This window comes from Mus pahari, chromosome 23 (assembly GCF_900095145.1).
Source record: "Mus pahari chromosome 23, PAHARI_EIJ_v1.1, whole genome shotgun sequence".
NCBI classification, from domain to species: Eukaryota; Metazoa; Chordata; class Mammalia; order Rodentia; family Muridae; genus Mus; species Mus pahari.
The window spans coordinates 29,268,598-29,280,257 of NC_034612.1; the positions used below are offsets into that span (position 1 = coordinate 29,268,598).

At 50.7% G+C, this 11,660-nt stretch overlaps 1 protein-coding gene across 1 annotated transcript in view; it reads left to right on the forward strand.

Moving 5' to 3' along the window:
* Dnaaf5 (dynein axonemal assembly factor 5) overlaps positions 1-11,660 on the forward strand; it is a 39,081-nt gene extending 27,421 nt beyond the window's left edge. The window contains exons 10-13 of the mRNA XM_029533885.1: positions 3,393-3,543; positions 6,951-7,107; positions 9,748-9,939; positions 10,702-11,660. Of these exons, the coding sequence (XP_029389745.1) occupies positions 3,393-3,543; positions 6,951-7,107; positions 9,748-9,939; positions 10,702-10,838 (637 nt within the window). The 3' untranslated portion in view covers positions 10,839-11,660. The remainder of the gene's footprint in view (positions 1-3,392; positions 3,544-6,950; positions 7,108-9,747; positions 9,940-10,701) is intronic.

Below are 11,660 nucleotides of genomic sequence, written 5' to 3' on the forward strand. Positions count from 1 at the left end.
CCCACACACACACACACACACACACACACACACACACACGCACACACTGCTGCCCTGGGCAGGGCCCCCCAGGTCTAAAGTACAGGCTTCTTGGTGGGCTGTATCTCTAGACTCCACCCCACTAGGTAAACAGTGATCTTAGTGAGCATACCACAGACACAGACAGTAAATCAAAGTCACTTTAGGGGGTCATTAAAATTCCATCCAGTGAGAAAGTTTTAGGGCACATTAACTATTAATGGCTTCTGTTTCGGCTGTTCTGTTTTAAAAGGCTTTTGGCACCTTTCAGACCTAACAGAGCTGACTGAATTAGCGTTGATGGTGAAGGCTTAAGGGTAGTCTGTTATCTCAGAAAAGCTCAGGGGCAGCTCTGCAACCTAAGAGCCTCCGATTTTATGGCTTTGAAGTAAAGGGGAAGTGGAACAAAGAGCTTAGGAAAGAACAGGCTCTCAGGGGAGGAGGGAAGCAAGCCAAGACCCAGCAGCTCATCCTGCGAGAGGACGGTAGAGTAGAGCGAGGAGCTGAGAGTGGTAGAGGATATAGAAAATCACACACGCGCACGCACACACACACGCACGCACACACACACACACACACACACACACACGTACACACACGCACGCACGCACGCATGCACGCATGCACCTTCCTTGGTTCATTGAACAGACTAAGATTCAAATCACTCTGGGACCTCCTAATCCCGACCCTTGGCAGCTTGGGTCTTGCGGATGGAGACCTGAGTACTTAAGCCATGTGTGAGCCCCTGGGATGCCACCTCCACCACCCCACCCCACCACCCCAAAAAATCAAAAAACAAAAACCTATCACTGTGAGGTATGGTGAGCAAACTGTAAAGTTCCCTGTGAGTTTCTTGTTCTAGCCTTTCTGTGGGGCTGACTGCCAGCCTCTCTCTCACACTGCAGGAAATTCTGTTTCCTGCCATCTAAAAACCCTCAGGGCTGAAAAGGGACCATAAAAAGGTATTAATGAGCGTCTTGGCAACAAGCCTTCGGGCAGGCGTATACACAGGAGTGGAGTGAGAGAGTGGCTGAGCTGCCACCAGACTGTAGCCTTTTCCACACACACAGTGTACTGAGGAACAGTGCCACGCCTGACCCACAAGCACAGCTGCCAGGTTTGGGCCAGGTTCCCAGTGACACACTTCAGACCTCTCCAGGGATCAGGTCAGTCTAGAGAATCCAGTTATGCAGATGAGTTACCGAGTGAGCTATTGCTACTGTTTGGGTAGGGGCAGTTTGAAAATAGCATTGTCTTAGTGTTCTATTGCCATGACGGAACACCATGACCAGAAGAGATTTTAGGAGTTTATTTCACTTGTACTTCCATCTCTGAGGGAAGTCAGGACAGAAACCTGGAGCTAATGTAGATGCCACTGAAGAGGGCTGCTTACTAGCTACTTATTGGCTTGCTCTGCCTGCTGTTTTATAGCACACAGGACCACAAGCCTGGTGGTGGCACCACCCACAATGGGCAGGTTCCTCCCACCTCAACCACTATTTAAGAAAATGCCCTGCAGGCTTGCCTACAGCTAGATCTTATGGAGGCAGTTTTTCAGTCGTGGTCCCCTTAGAGTTAGTCTCTCAGCTGAGTCTAGTTTGTGTCACATTAACATAAAACTAGTCAGTACAAAATATTATTTGGTTTTGATTTATAAATCACAGAATGATAGAGTGAAAGGTTGGTTGTCCGTCAAGGCTCAGTCTAAGGATGTCATCTCTGGCAGGGAGTCAGGATTCTTAGGGAAGGTTCTCTCACGGAGCCAGAGTGGTAGCGCCACTGCATCCCACCTCCCACAACCGGAGACTCCCACTCCCCCAGCCCTTCCTCGCACTCTCGCCTGAGCTATCGAGATACCTGTGAGAGAGTCGGAGGGCACTACAGAAAACTCTACCCAAGGCACTGCCTTTGCAGGTGGCCTTTGCTTCAGGGCTTGTGGTAGCCTTGAAGTAAAATTTGGTGTAAATTGTGGACTAGGGCCCAGTAGGATGCCGCAGTAAGTAAAGGCATTGCTTCCAGACCTGACTACCTGAGTTCAGTCCTCAGGACCCACAGAGTAGAAGGAAACCAACTCCTGCAAGTTGTCCTCTCACTTCCGTGCCTGCACTGTGGACGCGTACCACACGAGAGCAATAGATAAATGAAATGTAATGCAAACTAAAGAAACAAGATTGGGGCCTAAGGTCTAGGAATGTGGCTCAGCTGGTAGAGTGCCTCTCTAGCTCACAGGAGCCTTGGGTTCCTTCTCCAACACTGCATAAACTCGGAGTGGTGGTGTATGCCTGTAATCCCAGCACTCAGAAGTGGTAGCGGGGGATCGGGTATTCCAGGCTAGCCTGGACTATATAACAAGACCTTGTGTCAGACAAACAAACTGAGCTGGAGGTGGAGCTCAGTTGGAAGATTGCTTGCCCTGCCTTCTCCAGCCTTGTACAGATGGGGTGTGGAGGAACACGCCTCTAGTTTCTGCACTCAGGCAGGAGAATAAGACCATCATCTTCAGCTATATAGGAAATTTGAGTCCAGCCTGGGCTACATGAGATCCCATCTTTTTAAGTTAAAAATGAAAGTAGGTTATAGAGCTGCAGTGGTGGGGAGAGAAGTCCTGAGCAGCTGGCAGACTGTCTGCTCTCTGAAGGATGAAGCCCTGAGCAGTTTGTTAGAGAGGGCATGACAGACAGCTCTCCTTCAGGTAGACTCACATTAGCTAGACCTGCTGGGCCTCTTCTGTATGAAGGTTGCTGTTAATAAAAGATGTTTTGTGTGCGCGCAGGTACCTGAGAGGCTCTTAGAGGACTGCATTCCCCTGGAGCTGTAGTTACAGGGGGTCCTGGAACCAAACTCAGGGCCTCTAGAAGAGCACCAGACCATCTCCAGCTCCGTGTTACTTCTCTGTCTCTGTCTCTGTCTCTGTCTCTCTCTCTCTCTCTCTCTCTCTCTCTCTCTCTCTCTCTCTCTCTCTCTCTTTTTGTTTTTTTGAGACAGGGTTTCTCTCTGTGGCCCTGGCTGTCCTGAAACTCACTCTGTAGACAGGCTGGCCTTAAACTCACAGAGATCCTCCTGCCTCTCTCTCTAGTAGTGGGATTAAAGATGTGCACCACCACACCCAGCCCTTATTTCTTGCTTCCTTTGTTTTAATGGCACAGATAGCAGGTTCAGTGGATGGTGACGGAGGTGCCATATGGCCCACATAGATGATCACGGTTGGTGCAGCCCTTGAGCACAGAGCCCCCTGAAACCCATCACCTTACCCGATCACTTCACAGGGGTCCCCTTGCAGAGAGGCACAGGGTCAGGTCCAGTTCCATTCCCAAACTGAAGCATGTCCTTCAGAGAAGTCTGTCTGTCCTTCCTCACTTGCCCTCTTGTTCCAGACAGTTCCATGGCTACTTGGATATGGTAATAAATGACATCCTAGCCCCCAACCTGCAGTGGCATGCAGGGAGGACAGCTGCAGCCATCCGGACGGCTGCTATATCCTGCCTGTGGGCACTCAGCAGCAGTGACATCTTATCAGCCAAGCAGGTAAGGACAGCTGTAACCATCCCAGTTGTTTGTCTGTGTGTGTATCATGAGACCTTGCAGAACTGTGTCTTTCAATTAGCATAGAAAGTTCTAAAGGGCTGAGGTCTGGGGGGGCCAGATCTGGGCAGGGCCCAAGTCTTAGTGCCCTGGTTCCCACATCTCCTTGAAGGATCTGGGATCTGGTCTACAAACTGTCTTAGTTTCTCGCCCTGTTGCTGTGATAAAATACCCTGACAAAGCAACTCAAAAGGGTCTGGGGACATACCAGGTCAGGGTATGTGGGGAATGACGTGCCAGCCACGCCTGAGTTTGGATCCCAGCATCCACGTAAAGAAGCAAAACCAAACCAGAACAGGCCTGACCACACGGGTGACCAGCATTGTGAGAGCAGGGACAGGGTTCACGGACAGTCAGTACGCTCTGACTTCGGGAGAGAGCCTGTGTCTTCTGAGCCCTTCTTTCTGCTTTTGCAGAGGACCCAACTTCAGTTTCTAGTACCCATGTCTGGTAGCTCACAACTCCAGAGGATCTGATGCTGTCTTCTGGACTCTGAAGGCATGCACATGGTGCACATATAGACAAACAGACACACACATAGAAAATTGTGTGTGTGTATGAGTGTGTGTATACATGGTGGAGAATGATGATAACAGATGCCTGGTATCAATTCCTGGCCTTCAAAAGCACATGAACACACATATGCATTATGTCTGCTGCGACTGCACATACAATGTAGCATTTATTATTAAGATTAGTGCCAAAGAAAGTTCTCCATCAGATACTGGGTGAATGGTCTCCTAAGTCAGTTTCTGTTGAATGCTCTTCACAAAATTCCAGGCTTAGGATGAGGGCTATCCCTGGGCTCAGTTGTTACCATACACAGGTGAAGTGGCTGTGAGTGGCAGGCCAGGCCTGCATTGCTCTGAGTGGTGAAGTGAACCAGGAGACTGATGCTTCCTCACGGCCTGCCATCCGCTCACGGTGTGTGAGCGCCCCCTGCTGACAACAGAAGGTTGTTACCTAACTCACATCTGAGGTACTCGACTGACTAAATTAAAACAGATGATCTGAAATTTAGAATCAAGATCTGAGCCGAGAGAACATTTGCTCTTAGAGAAAATACAGTATTTCTGTCCTAGAGCAGCAAAGCTGCAGGCAAACCCCTCCCCTTGTGTTGTGATCCCTTCCCCCCTGACATAGATGCCCTCCCCAAGATCCCCCCCACCTGCCTCACCCTCCATCTCCCACCGCTACCCTATCTAGTCAGCAGCCCCGCTGTTGTCTTGCATTTATTACACCGTGAGAAGCCCTTCTGCTTCCCTGGAAAGTGACACAGAGGCATCCACTTGGTGGCAGTACAGCCATAACTCACCAGGCCCTCAGCCCAGGGCCTGCAGCCACACTGGTTGTCCCCACCAGCACCTCCTTCACTGGCACCACCAACCCTCCCACCCCTTTCTCCTCAGCAAAGGGATCAGGAGAGCCCTGCTCAGGCCACTTACAGACCTGTAAACCTTTCACTGGTTCGTGCCTCCCTCATTCTCGTGTCCCGTGAAGACTTATATGTGCATCTAAACGTGGTTTATCTCCCAGGCTTGTCCCCATTAAGTGCTAGGCATTTGAGCCACAGCTCCAGGTACTTTACTAGAAGATTCTAGGGAGGTGGTCTACCGTCTACCATTGAGCCACGGGCCAAGCCTCTCCCTGGGGGATTTTAAGCAAGTGTTCTGTGGCTGATCTGTGTTCCTAACTGATTTTACTTTTAATTTTGAGACAGGATCTCAGTAAGAGTCCTCAGCTGGCTTTTAACTTCCTCTTGTAGTCCAGGCAGACTGACCTATGAATCTCCTGCCTCAGCTTTTAGTGTTCACTAGGATATGACAGGGCTTTGCCCAGCTTTTCCTACTTTCAAAACAAAACAAAATTCCCTGTCACAGCCCCACAGTTCCCATCATTCCCTGCCTCTTTTCTCTACCGAACCCCTGGAGAACTACCTACACTTCAAATTTTATTTTAGTAGAGCAAAGGGTTTTTTTTGTTTGCTTTTTTGTTTTTTTTACAGTATCTGTGGTGTGTGTGTGTGTGTGTGTTTGTTTGTTTGTTCATGAGCACCAGAATTAACTTTTGAATATCTGTCCTGGCTAGTTTTATGTCAGCTTGACACAAGCTAAGATTCTCCCAAGAGGAGAAAACCACAGTTGAGAAAATCCAGCTGTAAGCAGGCAAGCCTATAGGACATTCTTGATCTAGGATCAATGTGGAAGGGTCAGTACATTGTGGTTGGGAACATCCCTGAGCTGGTGGCCCTGGGTTCTAAACGAAAGCAGGCTGAGCCGGCCAGTAAGTAGCATCTTCCGTGGCCTCTCCGTGCGTCAGCCCCTGCCTCCCTGTTGCCTCCCTAAGCAGACTGTGATTCAGGATATGTAAGCCAAATGACCCTTTCCTTCCCAAAATGTTTGGTTATGATGTTTCCTCATAGCAACAGTAGCCGTAACTAAGGCAGCATCGGAAGTCATTCCTCACATGCTGTCCACCATGGTCTTTGACAAAGGGTCTCTTCCTGGCCTTGCACCGGGAATGCAGATGTACATCACCACATCCAGCGCATCCATACTACCACACCCAGCTCGTCCATGGGTGCTGAGGTTGATCTTGATGCTTCAAAGTTCCTTACCATCTCAGCGAGTCTTCTCTCCAAGCCCCTTATGGATACGTTGTTAGTTGATTGGTTGATTTTTCCATTGGGATGGTTTTCTGTAGGCCAGGCTGCCCTAGAACTCCCTGTTTAACTGAGCCTGCCCTTGAAGTGCTGGGATTACAGGTGAGGTGTCTGTAATTCACATGGTCTGCTTGCCTTGTGTAGCCCGGCCTATCCTGTAGCACTCTGAGCCGATAAGTGACTTAGTGCCTGGTGGTGGCAGCACCACCACTAAAGGCGGTGGCCTGTAATCCCAGCCCTCGGGAGGCAGGGGCAGGCAGAGCTCTGAGTGCGAGGTCAGCATGGTCTACAGAGTGAGTTCCAGGACAGCCAGGGCTACACAGAGAAACCTCGAATGGAAAAACAGATAATTAATAAATGAAAGTGATTCAAGGGCCAATAAGGTGACTTGGCAAGTGAGGGCACTGGCCATCAAGCCTGGCAGCCTGAGTGTGCTCCCTAGGAGAGAGCTTAAGGTTAAGGAGAGAACTGACCCCTGCAGATTGTCCTTGACATGTGTGCGCCTGCACACTCACAGACATACACACGGAAAATAAGCAAAACTTTATTGTTACAAACAAAACCAAAAGATTCAAATCTACTTGTAGGTGTGATTCGCAGCATTTGAGCTGCATTGCCTGGCATTGAGCACTGATGCACTGACAGCATAGGTGGTCCCACATTCCTCACACCCATTTGTGGCCTGCAGGTACAAGAGGCACAGGAGACCCTGATGTCACGAGTGCTGGCCACACTGGAGGACGACTCCCAGACCACACGCCTGATGTCCTGCCGCATCATCAGCATGTTCCTCAAGAATTCAGGGGATATCATGGAGCCAGAGAAATTCCTCAAGGTCTATCCTGGTAAGACCCCAGGCACGCGCGCACATACAACACGTTATTTAGTACCTTCTTTTGTAGTCAGACAGAGAGTTGGTGCTGGGTATCCATACGTCACCAAAGTGACAGATTAGTCACTCCTGCCTGAGCAACCCGCATGAGAAGCAAGAGAGGGCATTATTGGAGATGGAGGCCAGGCTCTGTTTCCAGGACCAGTAGGGTGTAGCCAATACAGGTGGGAGACCCTCCTTGAAGCAGAAATCGTCCAGGTCCTAGTTTACAATATATTATATATTGTAAGGTTTCTATCTACCATTGCTAGAGGGAGCAATCTACCTGGAACTGGCGTGGTGAGGCATGATGGGGGCAGCTGCATTACTTGTCTAGAGCCAGCCTGAACACCAAGCCGATTAGAAACAGAGATAATGAGGCTGTTAAAGCCAACAAGATCCCAGGCGGTGACCCGGATCCGTACTGTACAGAACACAGCACAAGAGGAACAGACCCATCCTTAGGAGCAGTGAGTGTGAGGGAACATGGGGAAAGCCAGTACAGAGATGCTCAAGTCTCCATGCTAGCTTACCAACACAGCTCCCAGCTCAGCATGGGGGCTGATGGATGCTCCTCAGGACAGGTGATATTAGAGGGTTGAGGACACACCTCTTATGGTTCTTACTTAGAGTCGCTTGCTACTGTCAAAAAACTAAAATAGTAACATCCTTTAGAGGCAAGCCAAGACCTGGCCATTCTTGCACACTGCTCTAATCCCAGCGTCTGAGAGGCATGGGCAAGGGGCACTGTTGCAAATCCTAGGCAGGCCACATAGAAAATTCCAAGCCAGCCAGGTCTACACAATGAGACCCGGTCTCAAAACACAAGAAAGCCCAGGTGTAATGGCACAAGACTGTAGTCCTAGCACTTTGGAGGTGAAAGCAAGAGAATTGAGTTAAAGGCCAACCCTAGCTTCACCAGCCCCTGTCACAAAGAACAAAAAGTCCTAGGCTAGGCATGCTGCTGTGTGCCTTTAATCCTAGAACTTCCAAGGCAGAAGCAAGCAGATCTCTGAGTTCAAGGCCAGCCTGGTTTACAGAGCAAGTTCCGAACCAGCCAGGGCTAATCAGTGAGATCATCAAATAAAAAGTCTCTCAAGAGTATCAGATAAACTCGGAAATGGCTGAAGGAGAAACGAGTGCATTAAAGGCCTTTAGCTCCCTAACACAGCCTCTGGCAGTAGGAATCAAGGTGTATTTCTCCAGGGATGAAGTGGTGGCTCCAGAAGAGATGGTGATCAGGGTTGAAGGCAGACTCGGATTCTCAGGCCTAGAGAATAGAACAGCTGAGGTGGGAGAAGCCTCTACCAGAAAAACCCCACAGGCTCTGCCGGCCTCTCACATTACGTTTCTGATTGTTTTGCTTTTGTTTCCACCCACAGTCTGTGTGGCTCTACTTTTTAGCAAGCTTGGCTAATGCTTGCTAAGGGCTGGTGGCTTCCCGCTTTGAGGGGAGTGCCAGTGGGAGAGTGCACACGTTGGGCACACCTCCTGCTCTGCAGTTATGGCAAGCACAGAGCTGCACCACATTGCAACTTCTTAGTGCACGGAGGAGGCTGTTGTATAGGTGCCCCGGGCCAACTCTGAACAGAGGACAGAGGGGGACTGCTCATACAGGGCAGTGTTGGCTGCCCCCAGCCTGTTCTCCCCTGCAAGTTAGCCCCGTGCTCATCAACTCCGTGTAATCCCAGAATTGGTCTGGGTGCCCTCAAGCCTGGGATGGGTGAGTCCTTGTGCTCAGGTTTACGCCTCAGCCAGCCTGCTCTCTTGACTCGGACTCAGTTCTGTCATCCTGAGGTGTGTAGATGGTTTCCTTCTGTTCCTGTTCACAGTGTGTGAGCAAGAAGCAGCCAGAGCCCAGTGTGTTGGGGACCCCTATGAGTCCTTCCTTCAGGTCCCTGTCGTAAAGCCTGTGCTCCTGGCAGGCGGGCAGCCTTGCACTCTGCCTGGGTGGTGATGCTTTGCATGCCTTTAGTAAGCCAGGGCCAGCCCGCTCATGAGCAAGGGTGTCTTGCAACATAAGCTCAACGTTCCAGTACAGGCAGAGAACCTTCCCAGCTAACACTCAGCCGTTACCTATTCGTGCATTTTCCAGAAGGTTTGTGCTATAAAAGTAGGTTCCAGCCAGACAGTAGTGGCGCATGCCTTTAATCCCAGCACTTGGGAGGCAGAAGCAGGTGGATTTCTGAATTTGAGGCCAGTTGGTTTATGGAGCAAGTTCTAGGGTAACCAGGGCTACACAGAGAAACCCTGTCTTGGGACAAGAAGTTTCTGCCTGTCAGGAAAGGTAGATGTGGTTTTGGCCACTGGCAGCCTGGTGAAGGACTTCCACAGAAACAAGGCAAGGGTGACATTGTGGGGTTGCTGGCCTCAGGCTCATGACCTGCAGCAGGCGTGAGGAAGGTCAGCCCCGTGCTGTTGTCCGCTGTGCGCCTAGGTTGTCATGGGGGTCTCAGGGCCGCTGGGGCTAAACAGCTTCAGGGAAGTAAGGGCCATCATTGAAGAGGGCCAGTGCTGAAGAGTCCCCTCTTCTGAGAGGTGGATTCTTGGGCCCCAGAGAAAAGACCCTCCACGTTTGCACCTTGGCCCTAACGCCTACTCCCGCTCCCCACAGAGCTCCTGAAGCGCCTGGATGATGTCTCCAATGACGTGAGGATGGCAGCTGCTTCCGCCTTGCTCACCTGGCTCAAGTGCATCGAGAGCTTGGATGGGAAGTCCGCCTATCAAAGCAGCGTTCAGTTCCTGTACCGGGAGCTGCTGGTCCACCTGGATGACCCAGAGACTGCCATCCAAGACACTGTCCTAGGTGAGCTCTCCAGGCCACAGTCTGTAGGGCCCGTGGCTTCTAGTGCCCTGAGACCAGGTATGTGTGCGTGTGAGTGAGTGCCTGTGCACATGCAATAGCCATGAAGGGCAGAAGAGGGCATTGGATACCCTCAATCTTGAGTTACATACAGGTGGTTTTGAGCTGCCATGTAATATGAGAATCAAATCCAGGTCCTCTGGAAGAGCAGCCAGTGCTCTTAACTGCTGAGCCATCTCTCCAGCCCCCACTTTTTTATATTTAACACACACACACACACACACACACACACACACACGGGTGGGGAGAAGAGAAGGAAATAAAAAGGAATAAACATAATGAGAATACTGTTACAACAGCTTGGCATGATGCAGGAAGGCCACCCTGGGTGCTGCGGACTTGGAAGGAGAGTGGGGGTAGTCACTGCGGTGGGAGGGGAGACTCTGGCTACACTAGCACCTGCTGAAAGAGAGGTGCCATTTGTTTGTTCATAATAAAACACACTGCAGGGCCAGCGAGATGGCTTAGCAGATAAAGGCACTTGCTGTCAAGGATGGAGACGTGAGTACCATCCCCAGGACCCACGTGGTAGAAGGAGAGAACCCTCAAAGGTTTCCCCTTGAGTTCTGCGTGCATGTAAGAAGGTGGTTTCAGCCCTGTGGGATCTACCCAGCAGCCAGAGAGAAAGACTGCCAGCTCTGTAAAGCTGTGAGGTGGGCGCCCAGCCCACTGCTGCTGGACTCAGGGTTCTATGCTCTCTTCTAGAAGTCCTCAAGGAGGGCAGCGTCCTCTTCCCAGATGTGCTGGTGCGGGAGACAGAGGCTGTCGTCCACAAACACCGCTCAGCTACCTACTGCGAGCAGCTGCTGCAGCACATGCAGACCATGGCTGCCGCTCGGTGACCACGTGCATCAGCCACTGAAGGGAGACAGTGGTGGCCTGCACAGCTTGCACTTAGGACACCGAGTCCATGGCCTGGGGCCATCCTTGGGCCCCCACCAGCCACCAGATGGTGCTTGAGCATCAGCTTCTGTGTTTCCTAAGCGGATTTCTGGGATTTCGTAACATGCCTACTTTTCACAGAGGCCTCAGAAAGCTAAAATTAAAGTTAAGTCACACACACACACACACACACACACACACGCGCGCGCGCGCGCGCGTCAGCTTCCCAATTAGCTGCTTGAACATAATGTTTTTAGTCACAAGCCCAGGGGGTCCTGGGCTGCTTTCAGACTCACCATAATGCTCTTCACGTTGCAGGAAAGCCAAAGCGATTGTAAACCACCCACCCACTTCCTCTGGGCTCTGTCCCATCGTCCTCTGCTGAGGACAATGTCCAGTCTTGACTCACTGATAAAGTTTCTCCCAACTATTTTGGTTTTTGACACGGTTTCTCTGTGAGACTTTGGCTATTCTGGAACTCTCAGAGATCCACCTGCCTCTTCCTCCCACACTGAGATTAAAGACCTGCACCACTACCACCCTGCTCCTCCCGATTTTAAATACACTGGGATGTCTTTCAGTGTGGGTGCACTGTCCTGGTGTTTCTGTTTCTCAGTACTAGTGATGCCTGTGAGTAAAGGATAGACTAGGAAACCAGCCTTCATCCCTACCCCTTGCTGCAGCAGGCAGTAAGGTGGTCATTCTCCAGTGTCTTTTCCACCAAGTGCCTAAAGATTTCTAAGTGGTTGTTAGCCGCAGCCAATATTTTTGTTAAGACAATG